This window comes from Oncorhynchus mykiss, chromosome 19, assembly GCF_013265735.2.
Source record: "Oncorhynchus mykiss isolate Arlee chromosome 19, USDA_OmykA_1.1, whole genome shotgun sequence".
Taxonomy (NCBI): Eukaryota; Metazoa; Chordata; class Actinopteri; order Salmoniformes; family Salmonidae; genus Oncorhynchus; species Oncorhynchus mykiss.
The window spans coordinates 56,248,754-56,275,225 of record NC_048583.1 but is presented as its reverse complement, the minus strand read 5'-3'; the positions used below and the strand labels follow the sequence as shown (position 1 = coordinate 56,275,225).

At 42.4% G+C, this 26,472-nt stretch overlaps 1 protein-coding gene and 1 pseudogene across 1 annotated transcript; both read right to left on the bottom strand.

The window, feature by feature from the left end:
- Positions 1–26,472, bottom strand: part of LOC118941493 — a 318,541-nt pseudogene that overhangs the window by 157,484 nt on the left and 134,585 nt on the right.
- Positions 20,442–24,613, bottom strand: LOC118941492 (piggyBac transposable element-derived protein 4-like). Its single transcript, XM_036955122.1, has 2 exons — positions 23,553–24,613; positions 20,442–22,683 (listed from the first exon to the last, which is right to left on the bottom strand). Exons 1-2 carry the CDS (start codon positions 23,732–23,734, stop codon positions 20,949–20,951), a joined length of 1,917 nt encoding a protein of 638 aa, XP_036811017.1. The 5' UTR covers positions 23,735–24,613; the 3' UTR covers positions 20,442–20,948.

Sequence of the window (26,472 nt, the reverse complement as noted above, 5' to 3'; positions counted from 1 at the left end):
AAAATGAATAAAAATTAAAAGATGATAACAGCTCAGAGAGGGGTAAAGATCCCATTGTAGAACACAGTACTTCAAACTTCAACTACAGAATTACACACACACATTTGTGTCATTTAGCAGACGCTCTTAGTCCAGAATGACTTACAGGAGCAATTAGGGTTAAGTACCTTGCTCAAGGGCACATCGACAGATTTCACCTAGTCAGCTTGGGGATTCAAACCAGCAACCTTTCGGTTACGTGGTCAGACCTAATAACCGCTAGGCTACCACACACACACACACACGCACACACCAACACACACACACAGACCCCCCCCCCCCCCCCCCCCCACACACACACCACCCCCTTCCACCCCACCCACACACACACACACACACACACACACACACACACACACACACACACACACACACACACACACACACACACACACACAGACAGACCACCCCCTCCCAACCCAGACACGCACACCCGTGAGAATCTTACTCAACAGAGGCTGCGGCTGACTGGTAATACTCACATCCTCTCTGATCGATCGGGGCTGTTCAGGTTCGTTTGTCTTTGGGTGCCTTCAGAGTTTTTTCTACTGAGCTCTGAGTCGATGAGATGGAAGTGTAAGATACGCCCTGCATGTCTCCCCTGGTCAGCTTGGAGAGAGGCAGAGACACAGCAGCTAAGCAGTTAGCAGAGGCTTCCTCATTAAAGAACCTGACAGAGGCTGCATCTGAAACATCACCTTATTCACTAGGTAGGCTAGTGCATTCATTTTGACCAGGCCCCAGGGCATTCAAATACAGATATATTTTTATTAGGATCCCCAACGGTGACAGCTAGTCTTCCTCGGGTCTGACACATAACGAAAAATACAACTAAAGACAGAAATTTACACACACACACAATAATTTACACACACACAATAAACTATAATACAACTAAATAATACATTGTGTGTGTGTGTGTGTGTGTGTGTGTGTGTGTGTGTGTCCGTCCGCATCTAAATGTTATACACACACACAGGGAATAGGCTGCCATTTCGGGCACACCCTGAGAAACCCCATAGAAACAGAACTCCTAGAACAGGTTATCCCCATTCAAGTCAATGTGTGGGTGATGAAGTCTACTTCTATGCTCCGGCCTCCAGCCAGAAACTAGAAGAACCAGAGGGCAGATGTCTGTGTTATTATATACATTAGATGATAGACAATAAAGCTTTTTGAAGCTTTTTCAATGGAATTGGATTGGCTAGCCATTTAAAAGCAGCATGATATCTCTTTATCTGAACGGGTTGGCGGCCAATCCAGCCACTATATAACTATATAGCTAACTATATAGCTCACTACCCGTAAGCTAACTATGGGCCAGCGCTCTAAGGTCACAGGGCAGAGAGGGTGTGTGTGTGTGTGTCTGTCTGTCTGTCTGTCTGTCTGTCTGTCTGTCTGTCTGTCTGTCTGTCTGTCTGTCTGTCTGTCTGTCTGTCTGTCTGTCTGTCTGTCTGTCTGTCTGTCTGTCTGTCTGTCTGTCTGTCTGTCTGTCTGTCTGTCTGTCTGTCTGTCTGCCTGCCTGCCTGCCTGCCTGCCTGCCTGCCTGTCTGTCTGTTTGTGTGCATGTGTGTATGTTGGGTGGTAGACGTGCATAGAAGGTGGGGTAGACCAAAGCTCAGCATGTTCCTGTGGTAATTGCTGTTGGCCACATCATTATTTTCCTCTAGGTAGGGAAACGAGGAGAACACGGATCAAGTTGTGTGTGTGTGTGTGTGTGTGTGTGTGTGTGTGTGTGTGTGTGTGTGTGTGTGTGTGTGTGTGTGTGTGTGTGTGTGTGTGTGTGTGTGTGTGTGTGTGTGCGTTTGTCCATGCGTTCCTGTGGTTAGACAGGACGTCTCTAGGGGAGGGAGAGAACTGTGTTCCATGTACAATGCCTTCCTATTCGCATCCCTTTTTCCACATGTTGTTGTGTTACAGCCTGAATTTAAAATGGATTACATTGTGATTTTGTGTCACTGGCCAACACACAATACCCAATAATGTCAAAATTGAATTATTTTACAAATTAATTAAAAATGAAAAGCTGAAATGTCTTGAGTCAGTAAGTATTCAACCCCTTTGTTATGGCAAGCCAAAATCAGTTCAGGAGTAAAAATGTGCTTAACAAGTCACATAATAAGTTGCATGGAATCACTCTGTGTGCAATAATAGTGTTTAACATGATTTTTGAATGACTACCTCATATCTGTATCCCACAAATATAATTATCTGTAAGGTCCCTCAGTCGAGCAGTGAATTTCAAACAGATTCAACCACAAAGACCAGGGATGTTTTCCAATGCCTCGCAAAGAAGAGCACCTACTAGTGGATGGGTAAAACCAGACATTAAATATCATGGTGATGTTATTAATTACACTTTGGATGGTGTATCAACACACTCAGTCACTACAAAGATACAGGCGTCATTCCTAACTCAGTTGCTGGAGAGGAAGGAAACCTCTCATGGATTTCACTATTTGTATTTATTACGAATCCCCATTAGTTCCTGCCAAGGCAGCAGCTACTCTTCCTGGGGTCCAGCAAAATTAAGGAAGTTACATACAATTAAAAACATGACATTATACAACAGATTTCACAACACATTAAAGCACACTTTCCACTGACACTTAAAATTAGGGCCACATTTGAGCTGGGTCGAGGGAAACTCGGGCCAGTGCATCCCAGTTTCACCGCTGGTGCCAGCTCCATTAGAATTCGGGCTGGTGATGGCATTACTATGCAACCACCAGTTGATCACTGCTGGATGCTGACACAATGTTTAGCTAGCTCATCTGGGCTTGTTGCTGTTAGCTAGCACATAGACAAGCAGTACCGCTGTAGTCAGAAATGACACAAATTACCACCATAGCTGGATCCTTCATTTATTTTTGCAACAGACAAACTTTTATGAGAACAGTCAGCCCTCCAATGTTAAGTAGCTACCAAAAGTTAGCTTGCAAATCAGACTTGAAACAAGCTCGCTAGCTAAAGTGAGCTATCCGGAGTTGTAGCTGGTCAGGTTGTATTGAAAGCTAGCTAGCTACATCATGTCAAACCTGTCGTGGTTTGCTTAGGTAGCTAGCTAGCTCATAGCCAATGCCATGGAAAGCAAGGTAGAAATTAACATGGCTAGCTAGCCTGTTTGTGACGACACTAACCTAGCTAGCTTATGTTACCAAGCTAAATACATGGCTAGCTAGCAAGGTTAATTCTGGCTGGCACTGGCAGGAGTAACATTACTTACAGCATGGGGAGGGTGCATTAAATTATTCAACATCTTGCTAGCTAGCAACACAGTCACATTTTGGCTACCTAGCAACATTATATAATTTCTCATTTCTGGAGGCAGTGGAACCTCAATTTGAGTAAGCCCACCAAGACCTTCAAAGTGCTAATGGAAACTTAAGTGTGTGCCCTCAGGCCAATACTCTACTACCACATATCTACAGTACAACACAAAATCCATTTGTACGTGTTATTGTGCATGTGTGTATATGTGTGTCTTTGCCGGTTTGTAGTCCTCTTCACAGTCCCCACTGTTCCACAAGAGGTATTTTTATCTGTTCAGTTTTTTTCAATCAGATTTTACTGCTTACATGAGTTACTTGATGTGGAATAGAGGTCCATGCTGTCATGGACCTCCCACAGCCTGTTCTGGACTTGGGGACTGTGAAGACACTGGTGACACACTCTGGTGACATGTCTTGTGGGGTACGAGTCAAACGGTGACTTTAATGACGGTGACAAGGAGAAAAATGAGGACGGATCAACAACATTGTAGTTACTCCACAAGCATTTTGCTGCACCTGCAATAACATCTACCAATAAGTTACATTTGATTTGACAATACTAAACTTTATGACCGTGTGAAAAGAAGGAAGCCAGTACAGAATAAAAATATTCCAAAGCCTACATCCTTTTTGCAAGGCACTAAAGTAAAAATGGCAAAAATTGTGACAAAGATATTAACTTTATGTCCTGATTACAAAGTGTTATGTTTGTGGAAAATCTAACATCACTTAGTAAAACTCTTCACATGTTTAAGCATGGTGGTGGCTGCATCTTGTTATGGGTGTGCTTGTCAACGGCACGGACAAGCATACTAGGATAAAAAGAAATGGAACAGAGCTAAGCACAGGCAAAATCAGACACTGGGAGACAAATTCACCTTTCAGCAGGACAATATACTAAATATACTAAAACACAAGGACAAATATACACTGGAGTTGCTTACCAAGACAACAATTACATTTTTCTTGAGTGTTACGGTTTCGGCTTAAATCGGATTGAAAATCTATGGCAATACTTGAACGTGGCTGTCTACTGAGGGGCTTCCGTCTTGACACTCTACCATAGAGGCGTGATTGGTGGAGTGCTGATGGTTGTTCTTCTGGAAGGTTCTCCCATCTCCAGAGAGGAACTCTGGAGCTCTGTAAGAGTGACCATCAGGTTCTTGGTCACCTCCCTGACCAAAGCCTTTCTCCTCCGATTGCTCAGTTTGGCCATGCGACCAGCTCTAGGAAGAATCTTGGTGGTTCCAAACTTCTTCCATTTAAGAATGATGGAGGCCACTGTGTTTTTTGGGACCTTCAATGCAGCAGACATTTTTTGGTACTCTTCCCCAGATCTGTGCCTCGACACAATCCTGTCATGGAGCTCTACAGACAATTCCTTTGACCTCATGGCTTGGGTTTTGCTCTGACATGCACAATCAACTGTGAGACCTTATATAGAAAGGTGTTGGCCTGTCCAAATCATGTCCAATCAATTTAATTTACCACAGGTGGACTCCAATCAAGGAAGATCAACAGAAACAGGATGCACCAGAACTCAATTTCAAGTCTCGTAACAAAGGGTCTGAATACTTATGTAAATAAGGTATTTCTGTTTTTAAAAGACGCATTTTAGAATAAGGCTGTAACAAAGAAAAAAACTGTGGAAAAAGTCAAGGTGTCTGAATACTTTCTGAATGCACTGTACATCTATTTAGACTGACAGACATGCATGTCAAAAACCATATAATTAGGAATTACAATACTATAATGGGCATGAACCTTCTTATGATGGTCTAAAGATCAGCCATTTTGGTCAGGGAGTTGGTCAACCATGGTTTGCCAGAGCTGTGATAAGATACATTATTTTACACAATCTGCACTGTATGTGTGTTACCTAGCTATCCAGCCAGTTTTAGAGGAACAATTCAAATGAACTGCCAATATGCCAACATTCCATTCAAACAATGCAGTCAATCCACAGTTGTATACTGGCGGACATCAGTTGATTATAGGACTTAGACAAGTTGTAAATGAAACAATTATTGATATTATATCATATAGTAGCACTCACAGCTTTAAAAGAAAACATTTAAGGTGTGTTTACATGTATTTTGGAGGTTAATTATACACAAATTGGTATACATCCGTATTAACTGTAATTATGTGACAATAAATCACCCCTTTCTGCCTCTAACAGCCGCCCAATCAGTTTGCTGCCTGTTCAACTTTACTAGTTGCGCTGGTTCTGGTCATGTCCCATCTTGATTACGTGTCCGGTAATATCTTCAAGTGCAGCAAAGAAAGACCTAGCAAATCTGCAGCTGGTTCAAAACAGAGCAGCACACCTTTACGCCCTTAACTGCACATACATCGACAACATGCCAGTCTTTCCTGGTGGAGAGTTGACGAGAGTTTAACTGCTTCTCTTCTAGTTTTTATGATAAATATTACTGTGATGAAAATTCCAGATTGTCTGCATAATCAAATACCATTCAGCTCAGACGGTCAAGTCCGTTGCTAAATGAAGACCAAGGTGCAGCGTGGTAAGCGAACATTTTCTAGTCCAAGGTGCAGCGTGGTAAGCGTACATTTTCTAGACCAAGGTGCAGCGTGGTAAGTGTACATTTTCTAGACCAAGGTGCAGCGTGGTAAGCGTACATTTTGTAGACCAAGGTGCAGCGTGGTAAGCGAACATTTTCTAGACCAAGGTGCAGCGTCGTAAGCGTACATTTTCTAGACCAAGGTGCAGCGTGGTAAGCGTACATTTTCTAGACCAAGGTGCAGCGTGGTAAGCGTACATTTTCTTTTAATTTTAAATGTTCCACCAAAAACAAAAAAACAACTCAACTACGTGAAGCTAGGAGTGCAAACACATGCAAGAACCAAAGTCAAGATCCCACAACAGAAGGTGGGAAAAAGGGCTGCCTAAGTATGATCCCCGATCAGAGACAACGATAGACAGCTGCCTCTGATTGGAAACCATACTCGGCTAACAAAGAAATATAAACATAGATTTCCCACCCTAGTCACACCCTGACCTACCAAATAGAGAATTTAAAGGGCGTGACACAGACACCCACAAGGGCATGCCACCAGGGGTCTCTTCACAGACCCCAAGTCCAAAACAATTTCCCTGCAACACACAGTATATGATCGCATGGAACTCTCATCTCCAAGTACTCAAGCAAACAGTAAAATTACACAATAGGGACTGTGAAATGATTCACACAAATACACGCACACACAGTAACACTATCACACTAACACACAATCTTCAAACATTGTTATATAGTTGTATTGTTTGTATATCATTAAGTTTTTTATTGGTGTGACTGTTCTATCAGTGTATCCGTGTTTCGTGGCTTGTCGTGTTTTTATGTTTTTGTGTGGACCAACAGGAAGAATAGCTGCTGCTTCGGCAAAAGCTAATGGGGAACCAAATCAAACCCATTGACAGGGGAGCACGCACACACACACACACACACACACACACACACACACACACACACACACACACACACACACACACACACACACACACACACACACACACACACACACCACAATGTCTTTGATGTGTCCATAGTATACATAGTAATACCATAGTATACACAGTAATAGTGTGCATAGCAATGTTTTTGTACATAGTGGTCCCATAAGGCGTGTACAGGACTAAAGCCAGACTGGGTTGTTATGGTTACTTATCATTAGCCGTCGTAATTGAAAAGCTGAAGCTCCTATACTATATAAAGCCCATATTAGGGCTGTGTGTGTGTGTGTGTGTGTGTGTGTGTGTGTGTGTGTGTGTGTGTGTGTGTGTGTGTGTGTGTACCAGGGTGCCTCGGCACTGAGACAGAGCTAGGCCAGAGCTGCAGCCATAACACTCTGAGAGATGGAGAACATGCTAAGACAGAAGGTTGAAAGGAGAGAGGGGGCACTAGAACAGTCTGCAACGCCCGGGCCTCACCCCACTAGAATGTTTGCTGTTTACAGATGATCTGGTGCCTCTGTCCCCGACCAAGGAGGGCCTACAGCAGCACCTAGATCTTCTGCACAGATTCTGTCAGACTTGGGCCCTGAAGGTGAATCTCAGTAAGACATAAATCATGGTGTTCCAAAAAAGGTCTAGTTACCAGGACCACAAATACAAATTCCATCTAGACACCATTCCCCTACAGCACAAAAAAAAAACTATATCTACTTCGGCCTAAACATCAGCACCACAGGAAACTTCCACAAAGCTGTGAACAATCTGAGACACAAGGCATTGACCTTTATGGTTGTGAGATCTGGGGTCCGCTCACCAACCAAAAATTCCCAAAACACCAAATTGAGACTGCATGCAGAATTCTGCAAAAATATCCTCTGTGTACAATGTAAAACACCAAATAACGCATGCAGAGCAGAATTAGGCCGATACCCGCCTAAGACGTTAAATTCTACAACCACCTATTAGCAACTTATTGGAGGTGGGGGCCACAACAAATCTAAACTCATCATGAGGGGCGACAGTGGCTTGCATACCCACACATGCAGTCATTGCCGTCCCTAGCCTTTGGTGTGTGTGTGTGTGTGCATGTGCGTGGGCGCGTAAGCGTGTGCGTGTGCGTGTGTGTGTGTTAGGAATGGGCATTTGAAATCCTTTCACTTTTAAAATTATGACATTTTTTTGCATATATCTGGATAAAAAAATTAAATACATAAAATAAACTTGGACACTTGCATGCCGAGCAGCCTGCCTGATTCAGGACAGATGGTTACGCTCTGGCACCAAGGCCATCTACTAGGACACAAAGGCCATCTGTTAGGGCACCAAGGCCATCTGTTAGGGCACCAAGGCCATCTGTTAGGGCACCAAGGCCATCTGTTAGGGCACCAAGGCCATCTACTAAGGCACCAAGGCCATCTACTAGGGCACTAAGGCCATCTGTTAGGGCACCAAGGCCATCTACTAGGGCACTAAGGCCATCTGTTAGGACACAAAGGCCATCTACTAGGGCACCAAGGCCATCTGTTAGGGCACCAAGGCCATCTACTAGGGCACCAAGGCCATCTACTAGGGCACTAAGGCCATCTGTTAGGGCACCAAGGCCATCTACTAGGGCACCAAGGCCATCTGCTAGGGCACCAAGGCCATCTCCCAGGGCACCAAGGCCATCTACTAGGGCACCAAGGCCATCTGTTAGGGCACCAAGGCCATCTGTTAGGGCACCAAGGCCATCTACTAGGGCACCAAGGCCATCTACTAGGGCACCAAGGCCATCTGCCAGGGCACCAAGGCCATTAACCAAAATAGCTAATTAATTGAATTTTCTTTTCTTTAGCTGTTCTGTAAAGAGTATAAGTATAAGAGTATGTAAATGTACAAAAATAATTAGCCTACATGTCGAAGTGTAGGTGATATCGTATACATCTTGGTTACAGCTGGTCATAACCAGACCGATGCTGACATGAGGGATACGCCTGAAAATTTGGCCAAACTTTTCATTTCATTACATATACAGTACCAGCCAAAGGATTGGACACATTATCATTCAAGGGTTTTTCTTTATTTTTCTTATTTTTACTATTTTCTACATTCTAGAATAATAGTGAAGACATCAAAACTACGAAACTATGTGGGAACACCTACAAGACTGTTGGAAAAGCATTCCAGGTAAAGCTTGTTGAGAGAATGCCAAGAGTGTGCAAAGCTGTCATCAAGGCAAAGGGTGGCTACTTTGAAGAATCTAAAATCTAAAATATATTTTGATTTGTTTTTCACTTTTTTTGGTCACTACATAATTCCCTGTTTGTTACTGCATAGTTTTGACGTATTCACTATTATTCCACAATGTAGAAAATAGTAAATAAATAGAAAATAAAGAAAAACCCTTGAATGAGTAGGTGTCCAAACTTTTGACTGGTATTGTAATTAGGCTAAAAGCCAGTCATGCTTATTAACAAATGTAGGATCATTATTCTGCCCTACCAAACAAAAAGGCCGTTTTTGCTCACAGTGTGGAACTGAGAAAAATTTGCTTTTATTTACTTTGGTTACACAGTAAACGTCATGCAGTTACTGCTAACATGACCCTCATTTTCTCCAAAACACAATACAATAGAGGCAGGATACTTGACCACATGATTAAGCATGTTTTTAATGTAGCAAAAATGACATTAGCTAATTTCCGACCAAATGAGCAGTTACTGCCTTTTTGCTTGGTAGGGACAGTATTAATATCTAAAGGCTTGATTCTGTCGACATACTTGAGGCCCTGTTTGTTCAGATAGGAGATAAAGGCCTTGCAATCAGAGCGGTGGCTGTCAACATTTTGAAACCGTTTAACCATAAACCTAATCGTTTTGTCATTTTTATGGGGCATGTCTTACCATGTTCCGACCATGGGAATGTTGAGGGGATTATATTAACACTTCCTCATATACCATTGAAAGCAGTATTTCTCTCATGTTGTCAACTTCAACTTCAACTTCCCTTCGTTGTCCAGCAGCCAAAGACACAGTCCTAGTCATATTAACAACCCATGCTTGTTGTTGCATCTTTAGATCTTCCGTCTTTCTACATTTATGAAGGGCATTTTCATCTCTGTCATATGAAACTGCTCACATTTGTGGGAAGCTATTGAGAGCAGTGTTTAATAACCTCTAATTGCATTTTGGAACATTCACACTTATAACCTGCAGCCATGTGCAGATTGCTGCGATTATAATGTGAAGAAATAGCATAATAGTTTAATAACATTTTAAGCTAAACGTTCTGATCTGTTGCGTCAGGGTCATTGCTTTTTACAGTGATTGTATTAACTATTATCACTAATATACAGTGAACACTCTTAGAAAAAGGGTTCCAAAGGGTTCTTCGGCTGTCCCAATAGGAGAGCTCTTTTTGTCCTAGAGTATATTTGGAATATGTATTTATCGCACAGAATGACAAGCTGACCAATAGAATAGGTCAACTTTTGTCAAATTGGGGATAGTAGAGTGACATAGGCTAGTGCTTTTGCTGTTCGTTACTCATCTTGTTGTCTGACAAAGTAAATGTGGGCAGTTCTTCTAACATCTCCAATATGCACCTTGGAATTCAACGTGCGCTGTTGCATCCCCGATGTCTGTCTTCACTAGTTGCCTACTTCGAAGTTGCGATTCCTGTGAAAAGGGCACGATCACGTGACAGTCACTGGCTAATAAGAATTGCGATATCTTAGAGAGCCATGTGAGTGAGAGGAACGAAAAGTAAAAGCCTGGTTGAAATTCGAGGACTGAGCCTGGCTAGCTGGTTTTAGCCTGGCTAGCTGGTTTTAGCCTGGCTAGCTGGTTTTAGCCTGGCTAGCTGGTTTTAGCCTGGCTAAGTGGTTTTATTTAGCCTGGCTAGCTGGTTTTAGCCTGGCTAGCTGGTTTTAGCCTGGCTAAGTGGTTTTAGCCTGGCTAGCTGGTTTTAGCCTGGCTAGCTGGTTTTAGCCTGGCTAAAAACATAGCAAGGTAGCTGGCTTTTTTAGCTTCACACATCTCCATGTGAAATGTATAATAAAACATACACCCAGGAAAATATTCTTATACTTGCCGGTGTAACTTCAAACATTATCCCAGTTTGATAAGCTGCTTGTGTATTCATTCCCGTATCAGCTAAAAAGAATAGAACGTCATCATGTTTTGGTCACAGAGAAAAAAGCACCTGGCTAGCTGGTTGGCTACAGTAGGTTCTACCATTTCACAATAGCCTGTAATCACCAGTTATTACTTCTAAACAAAATACCTTTTGGGGTGGATTATGTTGTTTGGTTTGCTGTTTGAACAGTCGCTGAGATTATATTTGGTTATCAATGCAAAATAGGCTACTTTGATGAATAGCCTGGGCGGCAGGTAGCCTAGCGGTTAAGAGTGTTGGGCCAAGTAACCGAAAAGTTGCTGGTTTGAATCCCCGAGCTGGCAAATTGGGAAAAAAATCTGCTGCTCTGCCGTTGAGCAAGGCAGTTAACTCTCAACAACAACTATTCCCCAGGCGCCGAAGACGTGGAGGTTGATTAATGCAGCCCGCTGCACCTCTCTGATTCAGAGGGGTTGGGTTAAATGTGGAAGATATTTTGGTTGAATGCATTCAGCAATGCAACAGACTAGGTATGCCCATTCCTTTTCTATAGCCTATAGATCAGATCGTGGAATCAAGCGACAACACTGCCCCTATGACTATGGAAATTTAAGTTGACTGCTGGAGGGTATTACAAGGATCCACTACTTTTGTGACCAAAAATTACAAGGAGCTACTACTTTTGTGACCAAAAAAACGACATTGCATCACTCCAAATCTTGCATCTGCATAGAGCTTGTAGTAAGCTTAAGCAGGTAGACAGTCCCCATAGCAGGACTAACTGTAATCAACCACTTGAGAGCCTAATCAGCATTCTGCCCTAATCTGGAACACTAAAGGCCTTGATTGATGGAATGAATCGTTATCTGCCCTGGTCTGCTGGGAGTAAAACCCAACAGAGACGGGTATCTGGCTTTGCAGCTACGTTTGTTTCTACTTGCGTCTAGGACGGGTTGCTTGCAGGCAACTGCTCTGGCTCCCACTCATTCATCTTAGAGATGAATTAAATGTGGACACTTCAAAGTACTTCCACACATAAGGGCCCCCAGGGCAGCATGCATTCTAACTGTTTAAAATGGAAAGGGACTATCCATCACTGAGTCAGTTTGTGTGAGTGTGTGTGTGTGTGTGTGTGTGTGTGTGTGTGTGTGTGTGTGTGTGTGTGTGTGTGTGCGTGTGTGTGTGTGTGTGTGTGTGTGCGTGTGTGTGTGTGTGTGTGCATGGGGAATTGTGTCCTAGGGAGCGGACGTGTGTATGTGTGAATGTAACGTAAGATGCACAGACAAGATATATGCCCAGGAACATAGGCTACTGATAAACCAATATCATAAAATGTAGCTAACCCTAACCTTAAATTAAGACTAAAACAATTTTTACAATATAGACTTTGGAGCTGGCCTATCTAGGGGGAAATTGCTCCGTTCTGCCTCCAGGGCAACTCATGACACTGAACTTCAACATGCAATTGTTTAGGGAGGAGAAAGTATCCAGGTTTTGGCATGTACAGTGGGGCAAAAAAATATTTTGTCAACCACCAATTGTGCAAGTTCTCCTGCTTAAAAAGATGAGAGAGGCCTGTAATTTTCATCATAGGTACACTTCAACTATGACAGGCAAAATGAGATAAAAAAAATCCAGAAAAACACATTGTAGGATTTTTTATGAATTTATTTGCAAATTATGGTGGAAAATAAGTATTTGGTCACCTACAAACAAGCAAGATTTCTGGCTCTCACAGACCTGTAACTTCTTCTTTAAGAGGCTCCTCTGTCCTCCACTCATTACCTGTATTAATGGCACCTGTTTTAACTTGTTATCAGCATAAAAGACTCCTGTCCACAACCTCAAACAGTCACACTCCAAACTACACTATGGCTAAGACCAAAGAGCTGTCAACGGACACCAGAAACCAAATTGTAGACCTGCACCAGACTGGGAAGACTGAATCTGCAATAGGTAAGCAGCTTGGTTTGAAGAAATCAACTGTGGGAGCAATTATTAGGAAATGGAAGGCATACAAGACCACAGATAATCTCCCTCGATCTGGGGCTCCATGCAAGATCTCACCCCGAGGGGTCAAAATGATCACAAGAACGGTGAGCAAAAATCCCAGAACCACACGGGGGGACCTAGTGAATGACCTGCAGAGAGCTGGGACCAAAGTAACAAAGCCTACCATCAGTAACACACTACGCCGCCAGGGGCTCAAATCCTTCAGTGCCAGACGTGTCCCCCTGCTTAAGCCAGTACATGTCCAGGCCTGTCTGAAATTTGCTAGAGAGCATTTGGATGATCCAGAAGAAGATTGAGAGAATGTCATATGGTCAGATGAAACCAAAATATAACTTTTTGGTAAAACCTCAACTCGTCGTGTTTGGAGACAATGAATGCTGAGTTGCATCCAAATAACACCATACCTACTGTGAAGCATGGGGGTGGAAACATCATGCTTTGGGGCTGTTTTTCTGCAAAGGGACAAGGATGACTGATCCTTGTAAAGGAAAGAATGAATGGGGCCATGTATCATGCGATTTTGAGTGAAAACCTCCATCCATCAGCAAGGGCATTGAAGATGAAACGTGACCTTTCAGCATGACAATGATCCCAAACACACCGCCCGGGTAACGAAGGAGTGACTTCGTAAGAAGCATTTCAAGGTCCTGGAGTTGACTAGCCAGTCTCCAGATCTCAACCACATAGAAAATCTTTGGAGGGAGTTGAAAGTCCATGTTGCCCAGCAACAGTCCCAAAACATCACTGCTCTAGAGGAGATCTGCATGGAGGAATGGGCCAAAATACCAGCAACAGTGTGTGAAAATTTGTGAAGACTTACAGAAAACGTTTGACCTCTGTCATTGCCAACAAAGGGTATATAGCAAAGTATTGAGATAAAACTTTCGTTATTGACCAAATACTTATTTTCCACCATAATTTGCAAATAAATTAATTAAAAATCCTACAATGTGATTTTCTGGATTTTTTTTCTCATTTTGTCTGTCATGGTTGAAGTGTACCTATGATGAAAATTACAGGCCTCTCTCATCTTTTTAAGTGGGAGAACTTGCACAATTGGTGGCTGACTAAATGTGAGTGTGTGTGTGTGTGTGTGTGTGTGAGAGAGAGAGAGAGAGAGAGAGTTAGGCAGTCTCAGCGGCAGAATCATCCGTCAGCAGCCCCCTAAGACCCTGGCCGGCAGGACTGTGCCCAAGTCTGTAATGGGATGTTTTTGTTGTGCCAGCGGATCACTCTCATCCTGTGTTCTGGCCCACAGATCAAAAAGACTGGCCTGTATAGAACTGGCTACAGAGCAGTCATGCATACACAGTGAGGGAGGGAGGGAGTAAGGGAGGGCAGAGAGAGAGAGATGGGGGAGAGAGAGAAAAAGAGAGGAAGGGAGAAAGAGTGATAGAGAGAAAGGAAGACTAAATGAAAGAAAAGGGTAACAAGGTGGGGAAGCCAGAAATCGAAGAAAGAGGAAAAGAGAATGAGAGGAGAGAGAGAAAGAAAGAAAGGTAGACAAAGAGAGAGAGGGAGAGAGAGAGAGGAGGGGGAGATAAATAGAGAGAGAGAGAGGAGAGAGAGAAAGAGAGAGAGAGGGAGAGAGAGAGAGAAATAGAGAGATAGAGAGAGAGAAATAGAGAGTAAGGGAGAGATAGACAGAGAGAGGGAAGAGAGAAAGGTAGACAAAGGGAGAGAGAGAGAGAGAGAGGAGAGAGAGAAATATAGACAAAGGGAGAGAGAGAGAGGAGAGAGAGAAATATAGACAAAGGGAGAGAGAGAGAGAGAGAGAGAGAGAGAGGAGAGAGAGGAATATAGACAAAGGGAGAGAGAGAGAGGAGATAGAGAAATATAGACAAAGGGAGAGAGAGAGAGAGAGAGAGGAGAGAGAGAAATATAGACAAAGGGAGAGAGAGAGAGAGAGGGAGAGGAGAGAGAGGAATATAGACAAAGGGGGAGAGAGAGAGAGAGAGAGAGAGGAGAGAGAGATAAATATAGACAAAGGGAGAGAGAGAAACAGAGAGGAAGGGAGAAAGAGTGATAGAGAGAAAGAAAGAATGTTAGACAAAGAGAGAGAGAGAGAGAAGAGAGAGAGAAATGTTGACAGAGAGAGAGAGAGATAGAGAGAGAAAAAGAGAGAGAGAGAGAGTATATTGTTAAAACACTGTATATATACAGTGCCTTGCGAAAGTATTCGGCCCCCTTGAACTTTGAGACCTTTTGCCACATTTCAGGCTTCAAACATAAAGATATAAAACTATATTTTTTTGTGAAGAATCAACAACAAGTGGGACACAATCATGAAGTGGAACGACATTTATTGGATATTTCAAACTTTTTTAACAAATCAAAAACTGAAAAATTGGGCGTGCAAAATTATTCAGCCCCCTTAAGTTAATACTTTGTAGCGCCACCTTTTGCTGCGATTACAACTGTAAGTCGCTTGGGGTATGTCTCTATCAGTTTTGAACATCGAGAGACTGAATTTATTTCCCATTCCTCCTTGCAAAACAGCTCGAGCTCAGTGAGGTTGGATGGAGAGCATTTGTGAACAGCAGTTTTCAGTTCTTTCCACAGATTCTCGATTAGATTCAGGTCTGGACTTTGACTTGGCCATTCTAACACCTGGATATGTTTATTTTTGAACCATTCCATTGTAGATTTTGCTTTATGTTTTGGATCATTGTCTTGTTGGAAGACAAATCTCCGTCCCAGTCTCAGGTCTTTTGCAGGCTCCATCAGGTTTTCTTCCAGAATGGTCCTGTATTTGGCTCCATCCATCTTCCCATCAATTTTAACCATCTTCCCTGTCCCTGCTGAAGAAAAGCAGGCCCAAACCATGATGCTGCCACCACCATGTTTGACAGTGGGGATGGTGTGTTCAGCTGTGTTGCTTTTACGCCAAACATAACGTTTTGCATTGTTGCCAAAAAGTTCAATTTTGGTTTCATCTGACCAGAGCACCTTCTTCCACATGTTTGGTGTGTCTTCCAGGTGGCTCGTGGCAAACTTTAAACAACACTTTTTATGGATATCTTTAAGAAATGGCTTTCTTCTTGCCACTCTTCCATAAAGGCCAGATTTGTGCAATATACGACTGATTGTTGTCCTATGGACAGAGTCTCCCACCTCAGCTGTAGATCTCTGCAGTTCATCCAGAGTGATCATGGGCCTCTTGGCTGCATCTCTGATCAGTCTTCTCCTTGTATGAGCTGAAAGTTTAGAGGGATGGCCAGGTCTTGGTAGATTTGCAGTGGTCTGATACTTCTTCCATTTCAATATTATTGCTTGCACAGTGCTCCTTGGGATGTTTAAAGCTTGGGAAATCTTTTTGTATCCAAATCCGGCTTTAAACTTCTTCACAACAGTATCTCGGACCTGCCTGGTGTGTTCCTTGTTCTTCATGATGCTCTCTGCGCTTTTAACGGACCTCTGAGACTATCACAGTGCAGGTGCATTCATACGGAGACTTGATTACACACAGATGGATTGTATTTATCATCATTAGTCATTTAGGTCAACATTGGATCATTCAGAGATCCTCACTGAACTTCTGGAGAGAGTTTGCTGCACTGAAAGTAAAGGGGCTGAATAATTTTGCACGCCCAATTTTTCAGTTTTTGATTTGTTAAAAAAGTTTGAAATATCCAATAATTGTCGTTCCACTTCATGATTGTGTCCCACTTGTTGTTGATTCTTCACAAAAAAATACAGTTTTATATCTTTATGTTTGAAGTCTGAAATGTGGCAAAAGGTCGCAAAGTTCAAGGGGGCCGAATACTTTCGCAAGGCACTGTATATATAATATGACATTTGTAATGTCTTTACTGTTTTGAAACCTCTGTATGTGTAATGTCTACTGTTAATTTTTGTTGTTTTTCACTTTATATATTCACTTTCTATGTTGTCTACCTCACTTGCTTTGGCAATGTTAACACATGTTTCCCATGCCAATAAAGCCCTTGAATTGAATTGAATTGAATTGAAATTGAATTGAATTGAATTGAATGGAATTGAGAGAGAGAGAAAAAGAGAGAGATAGAGAGAGAGAAAGAGAGAGAGAAGAGAGCGGGAGACAAAGGCAGAGATAGACAGAGAGAGAAGAGAGAAAGGTAGACAAAGGGGGAGAAAGAGAGAGAGAGAGAGTTTGAGTTTTTATAAAACCTTTATTTTTTACTCAAGTGTTAACATAAACAATGACACACTGCCTTTTCAGAAATGAAATAACAAAATGTAATTCCTAAACAAAAATAAATACATAACATATACATTCAACTTATTTCAGCAGCAAAAAATAATTTCCCCTCCTCTACAAAACAAAGCGCTCTTTCGTAGGCCCACTTCTCCTCAAATAATAGGAGATCTTTTACAGCTGAAAAGAACTCAAAATCTACTTTTATTCTTGCTTTCACTAAACCTTTAAAAACACATCTTACATCCTGCCCATATCCCGTTTCTATCTTATGTTTCCTACTCAGAAAAATTGACATCTTAGCTTGTCCCAAAATAAAATTTAACATTTGACATTTTCTTTTCTGTTGTTTACTATATTGAAACCCCAAAATAAAAACAGTGTTATTGAAAAACTCCCCTACAGCTTTAAACAAAGATTCCAACATTTCCAATAGCGGTTTTATCCTCTCACACTCCATAAAACAGTGAAAAATGGTTTCTCTTATATTACAAAAAGGACATCCATCTCTAACATCTGAGTTAATAACAGATACAAAAGCATTAACTGCAATGATGCCATGTAAAACCCTCCATTGCATATCACCAGTACCCTTTTGTAACGGTGGTTTGTACAGTGCTCTCCATGCTGGCTTTACCTTGTCATCAATGCCCAATTTTACCCTCCATGGAGTATCTTTTCTATTTTTCAATTTATCTTTATTCAACACCTTGACACACCCCCTATACAATTCCTTCCCATTCACCTCATCCAAACCCACCTCCTCCAACCCTCTCAAATCCAGCAATAACGCCTTTCTTTCTGAATCTGGGATATTTGGTGTAATCCCTAGTTTTGGAAATGAGACGTCTTCATCTTGCACCTTCTTCTTGTGGCTACTAAGCATATCCCATTCTTCCGCTGACAGAGCCTTCCTACAGCTCCCCAGCATTTGTCCGACAATCCTTTCCGACCTCATCCCCAAATGTTCTGCCACCCTTCTTCCATCCATTAAGGCGGGCCCAGCCATGGCCATTAACTGTCTTAAGGTGATGATTTTCCCCTTCACCAGAATCTTGGAGAAATGTGGAACAGCTGCAGTTGTACAGTCCAGTCTCGCCCCATACACCAGAGGTTCCTCCAACAGCCAATGCACTGACTCCGCTGAAGTTCTTCTGGACACCTTCATTATGCTCCACACTCTGAGAAGGCCTCTGTAAAATGGAGGTACTCCCTCCCTAGAAATCTGGCTACTATCAACCAGAAATAAAGCCTTCTTTAAGCCTAATCCTCCAACCCTCTGTAATATAAGACCTGCCACCCCTCTCCACACCACATTTTCCGGTCCATAAAGCAGCCTTTGAATGAACTGAAACCGGAAAGCAGCAGCCCTACTAGCAAGATGTACAAGACCTTGTCCCCCCTCCTCTTTTGACAAATACAAAACACTTTGTGGAACCCAGTGATATTTATCCCAAAAGAAATCCACAATAATTGCCTGTATCTTAGCCAGAAGGCCAGATGGTGGTTCTAAAACTGACAACCGATGCCACAGTGCAGAGGCAATCACATTGTTAACTATAATAGTGCGCCCTCTATATGACATACGAGATAGTAACCAACGCCATCTCCTCATCCTCCCTTCCACCATTTCAACCACCCCACTCCAATTTTTTTCCATAGTCCCCTCATCTCCTAGATACACTCCAAGATACTTAAAACCTCCCTTACACCATTCTAGCCCCCCTGGCAAAGCCATGATCCCTCCAGACCATTCTCCAATCTGTAAAGCACAACTCTTTTCCCAATTTACCTTTGCAGAGGATATTCCCCTAAAACGATCAACCATTAGACTCAAGCTATCCACCTCCGCTTGATTTTTCACTAACACAACTACATCATCAGCATAGGCTGAAAGACGAATAGGAGGAATATCCTCTGAAAGGCACACCCCTGCAATGCGACTTCTAATGCTATTTAGTAGTGGCTCTATAGCAATAGCATATAACATCCCAGACATAGAACATCCCTGCCTAATACCTCTACACACTTTAAAAGGAGCACTCAAACCACCGTTAACTTTCAATACACTTTCAATGTCACCATATATCACCTTTATCATGGCAATAAAACCAGAGCTGAACCCAAACGCCTCAAACGTGTGCCATAAATATTGATGTTCAACTCGGTCAAATGCCTTTTCCTGATCAATTGAAATTAGACCAGCATCCAACCCAATAGCCCTAGAGACGTCCAAAAAATCACGAATCAGAGAAATGTTATCCCCTATCTGCCTGCCAGGAACACAGTAGGACTGATCCGTATGTATGATTTGCCCCATCACCTCCCTCAGCCTGTTGGACAAAGCCTTTGACAATATCTTATAATCAGTACACAATAAAGCCACCGGCCTCCAGTTCTTCACCTCCCTCGGGTCACCCTTTTTGGGCAGTAGGGTGAGGACAGCCCTTCTGCAGCTTATTGGTAGTAACCCTCCGGTTAAACTATCATTAGCTACTTCTAACCAATCCTCTCCCAACATAGCCCAAAAAGACTTAAAAAAGTCAACGGGAAGCCCATCAATGCCTGGTGCCCTTCCATTTTCCATGCCTTTTAATGCAGTGTATAAATCCTGCAAAGACAATGGTTGCTCAAGCTCAACCTGAGCTTCTGCAGACACCTTTGGGAGCCCATCAAAGAACTGCTGTGTCACTGTTTTGTCCTCTTTGTACTCACACTTGTAGAGCTCAGCATAGAACTCTACTGCCCTCTTTCTGATTTCACTAGGGCTAGTGAGCTCTTGTCCAACAGCTGATTTGAGACAATGAATAATTTTTCTTTGTCCATTCTTTTTCTCTAAACCAAAGAAAAATTTGGATGAGGCATCCATTTCAGATATGCCCTGAAATTTACTTCTCACCAGTGCCCCCTGTGCTCTGATACCCAGCAGATCTGCCAATGCAGCTTTTCTCCTCTTGAGGGCCTGAGTATGGCCTCGATCTCCTGTGGTCTCAACCAACGTCATGAGTTCCACTATTTCAATCTCTAGGGCTTTCATTGATCTGGTGATATCCTTGGTGACATTCCTCGTGTATTGATTACAAAATTGTTGAATCTGTATTTTCCCTATATCCCACCATTGTTGAAGGGATACAAAACTGGCCTTTTGAGCCCTCCACCTCTCCCAAAAAATACTGAAACATTTCCTGAAGTGAGCATCACTCAATAAAGTTATATTAAAATGCCAGTATGCGCTTTTAGGTTTTACATCGTTAACTTCTTAATTCTACCCCCCCACTTTTTCCAATTTCCGCCTGAAGACATACCCAAATCTAACTGCCTGTAGCTCTGGCCCAGAAGCAAGGACATGCATATTCTTGGTACCATTTGAAAGGAAACACTCTGAATTTTGTGTAAATGTGAATTGAATGTAGGAGAATAGAACACCATAGATCTGGTAGAAGAAAATACAAGGAAATTAACATTCGTTTTCTGTTTTTATTGTTGCTGCATCATCTTTCAACTGAACAAGAACATCCACACATACAGATAGGATGCTGGGGGTGGTAGAAATGGAGAACATAAGATGGCAACAGTATTTGAAAAAAGTTTTAGAAAGATATCTTCAGGAATGAGTGAGCTACATGACATTGAGCATGTAGTCACCCAGGTGTCCCACACAAGGTGCCCAAATGTACCCAAGTGGCCTATTTGGCACAGTGATACATTGAAGTAAATTACTATATACAAAACACTCAAATGCCATTCTAACATACCACCCCACAAAAAAAACCCAAAAAATGAACATTTGAAACATTTTCAAATAACAAGGGTAAACTATTTACACACATTCAATGTACAATGTACAATGTACAATATTGTGAAGACCCTCAGTCCTCTACACAATATTGTTCTTCTGATGCCATGCCCAATAGCAGTCTCTTTCTGCTGTAAAGCACAGGGTTACTGAACAGCTGGTGCAGGTGATGGGGCATTTCCTGTGACAGAGGACACAACGACGTCTCCCTATTGTGCCCTTTTTGCCCTGAGGCACATTCATGCCTGCAGAGATGAATCTGGGCAGGTGAACACTACTGGTTGGAGCAGAGGGGCCAGACGTAGAGGGGACAGAAGGTGCTACAGTGGACTTGCTGTAGCTAGCAAGCTCATGGATGAGCAGCTCCCTGAAGGCTAGCTGTGAGATGGGGGGATGTCCACAGCTCTGAGCCATTTCCTTCTGGAGGATGAAGGCGTTCACCACAGCAATGTCAACGAAATGATAAAAAAATGTCTTGTACCACTTCATTGTCTTGTGGAGAACGTTGTAGTATCCAATAAGCGCATCCGAGAGGTCTACACCTCCCATGCTTTTGTTGTAGTCCTTGATTGCTCCAGGAATGGGGACATTCTTGGTGGTCCATGCCCCAGCAGCGTCCTTCACACGCCTGACGACGTGATCTCCACTGAAGGACTTGTGGATACTGGAGCACATGACCACCTCTCTGGTGTCCATCCACTTCACAAAGAGCAGGCCATCTTCACGGATCCATCTCATGGTACCCCGCTCAGCCCGCTTAGGCATGTCATTCACCTTGGTTTTTGGAAAGCCCACTCTATTGGGCCGAATGGTGCCACAAGCCCACACATCCCGCTTCCTCAGCTCTGTAAACAGGGTAGGGCTTGTGTAAAAGTTGTCCACAAAAAGTTTGTAGCCCTTCCCCAGCAGTTGAAAATCTAATAACTGCATAACAGAGTCATAACTAAGTCCATTACCGGTCGCAAAACTGTTCTTCCCCTCATAAATAAAAAAATTGCATGTGTATGCACACACCGAATCAGCCAAAACAAACAGTTTGTAACCCCATTTAGTTGGTTTGTTGCGCATGTACTGTTTTAGGCCAATTCGGGCTTTTGAAGCTACCATCCTCTCATCTATGGAAAGGTTCTGGGCAGGCTGAAAATAGGTTTTGCAAGCCTCAACAATGCTGGGGTAGAGAGGTTTTATTTTGCACAGCCTATCAAACCTAGCTGTGCCTCTCTTCTTCTCGTTGTCCTCATCAACTTCTGGGTCACTGATATGAAGCGCCCCTGAGATTGTCAGAAACCTTTTGCATGATATGACCGTGGATGGGAAAGGCAGTTGATAGAGGGAAGCAGTTTTCCAGTAGTCTTTCAGGGTTTTTAGCTTCACAATACCCATGTAAATGACCATGGACATGAACCCAAAAAAATCTGAAATGGCAATGGGCTTCCATCCCTCTTTCTTGCCTGCCTGCTTCTTAGCACCATACTTGTTTGTGTTCGACACCAAGGAATCAACAACTGCCGAGGTGAAAAACAGCTGAAAAAGTTGAATGGGGCTGTACTTAGAGGTCATGTCCAGCTGAGGTCCTGTTGGCCTCTTCGGTCTGAATACTGGAGGTGTAGGCAACACATCCTCCTCCAGCACAGAGTGCCAACGACCCTCCTCCTCTCTGATTGCAGGTTTAGCCCTTCCCCACCTCCGCTTCTTTGTCACAGACTTCACACCTTGCAGGGCAGGGGTAGGTGTGGAGCCGGAGACAGCAGGGGTCCGGCTAGATGGTCCAGCTCCTTTCAGTGGGGGCTCCCAATCAGAATCAGAGGGACTGGGACTGTGAAATAAAGACAAAGAAACACAGATTATATTAGAGTAGGGAATGTAAATCACTCAGGTGAGGTTCAGACACACAAGGCCAACAATAAACATTCATGTTTAGATAAAGTACATTACATTTAGGAACACGCGCAAAGGGAAAGCCATGTGGCCAACAGTAAACATTCATGTTTAGATAAAGTACATTACATTTAGGAACAAGCGCAAAGGGAAAGCCATGTGGCCAACAGTAAACATTCATGTTTAGATAAAGTACATTACATTTAGGAACACGCAAAGGGAAAGCCATGTGGCCAACAGTAAACATTCATGTTTAGATAAAGTACATTACATTTAGGAACACGCGCAAAGGGAAAGCCATGTGGCCAACAGTAAACATTCATGTTTAGATAAAGTACATTACATTTAGGAACGCGCAAAGGGAAAGCCATGTGGCCAACAGTAAACATTCATGTTTAGATAAAGTACATTACATTTAGGAACAAGCGCAAAGGGAAAGCCATGTGGCCAACAGTAAACATTCATGTTTAGATAAAGTACATTACATTTAGGAACGCGCAAAGGGAAAGCCATGTGGCCAACAGTAAACATTCATGTTTAGATAAAGTACATTACATTTAGGAACACGCGCAAAGGGAAAGCCATGTGGCCAACAGTAAACATTCATGTTTAGATAAAGTACATTACATTTAGGAACACGCGCAAAGGGAAAGCCATGTGGCCAACAGTAAACATTCATGTTTAGATAAAGTACATTACATTTAGGAACGCGCAAAGGGAAAGCCATGTGGCCAACAATACAAACATTTCATTACTGAATATATATATATGTCAAATATTTCAAACAACTGCATGAGAATTACTTACCAATCGAGAATGGCATCCTCACCACGCAGAAACATGTACTCAAAGTTGCTGTCCACACTTGACGCACAATCTGATAGATCATCTGGGATTTCTGTGTCACTTTCTCGTTCAATCTCGCAAATAATCTCTTGGAGATCCGTATACTTGGACTTTGCCTTTGCTTTTACAGCTTTACTCGCCATAATTACTTCAATAAAAGAGCGGAAAATTATCTTGACTAAATACTGCGTTGCGCAAAGAAAATGGCTCCTTCTGGTAGAAATTCCAATGGCGAATGGCTGCGTTACGCTCGAGTTTCGGTCAAGAGCTGGTCTTCCCTGATACAAACAATTGCTATTTCCATTTACCTAAGCCCATTGGCTATCTACCAAGCAAGATTTCAAGAGGATCAGTGGTGATTGGGCAGAAATACAGTCATTCAAAGATGCACAGGTGAGATCATTGGCGCGTAATCAGGTCATTGTTTGCTGGGTTCAAATCACCTCCTTTCGGTCAATACGCACCTAACAAGGTGTCGTTGTGTTACTAACAAACAAAGGATTTCACAGAAACCAACCATGACTAGATAACGTCAATGCTGTGTGACTGATTGCATCCCATGTCTGGTTGAACGTCGAAGGATACGGAATTCAGGACACAAGCCTTTTACAAAATGTGTCGTTTTATGCATGGAAACATGATTTAATCGAACAAAGCAACCATTTATTGTGAAGATTGGACCTTTTGTATTGCCAAAAGAAGAAGATCTTCAAAGGTAATTGATTATTTTAGTGCTATTTCTGGCTTTTTGTGACGCTAATGTTTGGATGGAAAATGCTTGTAATACTTGTGTGTGTGGCGCGCTGTCGTCAGATTATCGTAAGATTGCTTTCGCTGAAAAGCATTTTAAAAATCTGACATGGTGGTTGGATTAAGAGGAAATTAAGCTTTTAAATGATGTTAGATACATGTATTTACAAGAAAGTTTAACATTACGATTTGTGCATTTAGTATCTTTGTGCTATGCTATTTCACCGGAAGTTAGCCTATGTGGGACGCTGACGTCCCACATAGGAGCAAGAAGTTAATGAACACCACCTCTGTTATTAAACAATGATCAGAAAATCCCACTGGAGTTATCACACTTGATTTACAGACCTGAGATTGATGCTCAAAAACATAAAACCTATCTAACCTGGCCATAGAGATGATGTTCTCTCTCACATGCGCCCAGGTGTACTGCCTTGTTCCTTCATGTTGACTCCGCCAAATATCACACAGTTCATTTGTTACAATAAGGCGTTTTAAAAACGTCCTTGAGGCTATATGAGGTTCTTGGTGATTTCTATCTAAATCGCTAACTGTGCAGTTAAAATCCCCAGCAATAAACAAATAATCTTCTTTGTTACATTTCTCAATGGTATTTGATAATGTCTCTAAAAAACATACCCTCTCAACTGTCACCACTGGGGCATATACATTTATCAGACACATATTGATGTTTTCATACCTTGCTCTAACTTTTAATAACCTCCCCTCAACTACCTCTTCAACCTCATATGACAAAGGCAAAAACCCTTTTGAGAACAAGATAACCACACCCCCACTTTTTGAGTTTTTATGACTACACACCACTGTCCCCCCCCACTCCTGTTGCCACATAACTTCATTTTCCAAATTACTATGCGTTTCTTGTAGAAAAATTATGTCACTTCCCTTTCCCCTCATTAACTCATACACCATGGCTCTTTTTTTAACATCTCTTGCCCCATTTACGTTTAAAGAAGAGATCTTAAAACTGCTCATGGATAAGAAAAAAATACAGAGGAAGATACAGCCACCACATCTCTTTACAGAATTAAAACTGCAACTGAACTCTTTCATTTTCTTTAGAATTTGCATCACTTATTACTCTCGTGACCACTTTCTTGAGTCTAGCAATTTCAGGGCTTTTCAAACCTCCCCCTGTAATTTTTGACATCAGAAACTTTGCTGATTCAATAAACAATTCACGTTCAGGGAAAAAATCAGTTACATTGTAATCCTGCATATATTTCTTCCCTTTTGTCAACTTCAGAAATTGACGTATCTTCTCGATCCCATACCGCCCTTCCACCCCATCTATCTCACTATATTGTTGTGACGCGTCAGATGACTCACTCTCGCTATCCTCCCCAGAAGAAAACCCCATCTCTACAACCTGTTCATCTTCACCTGATTTATCCATCTCTACCTTTCTCTTAGAATTAGACCCTTCACCACCCCTTAAATTCTTCCTTTTACTCCTCGGTATTTTGAAAACATCCGCTTCTTTTTCCGTTATTTCAATCTCCTCTTGACCTCCAATTTCATTTTCCAGCACCACCTCAGCGACGGCAGTCGCAATCTCACCTAGTGTTTCCCCTCCCTCTTTGTTCTGATCTACCACAATTGCCCCCGTATCCACAATGCCTTCCTCTCCTACTTTTCCAACCACATCTGCCCACCTTCTCTCTTCCCCTACACCTGTAGTATTTTCATCCCTTCGCTGTGGTACGTTAGTTGCACCCGCACTAAAGCTACTACCAGGCTCAGCGCGTTCATTCTCGGGACAATTACGCACCAAATGCCCCTCTCTTCCACATCCAAAACATTTCATTGATTCAGTAGATGCATAAAAGACATAATCAAATCCATCAATCTTAAAACTAAACGCTAAATTCAGTTCATCTCCTTCCTTTTTTAAAATCATATGCACTTGTCTCCTATGAGACACGACATGTTTCAACAACGGAGATTTGCATCCAAAAAGAACCTTCTTTATTGTAGATACGATTTGACCATGGCGAGATAACTCTCGCTCTAACACTTCATCTCTAACAAATGGTGGCACGTTAGAAAGCATAACTTTCTTCGCAGGATTCATAAGCGGAAATACCGGCGTCTGTGTCTCCCGCAACAC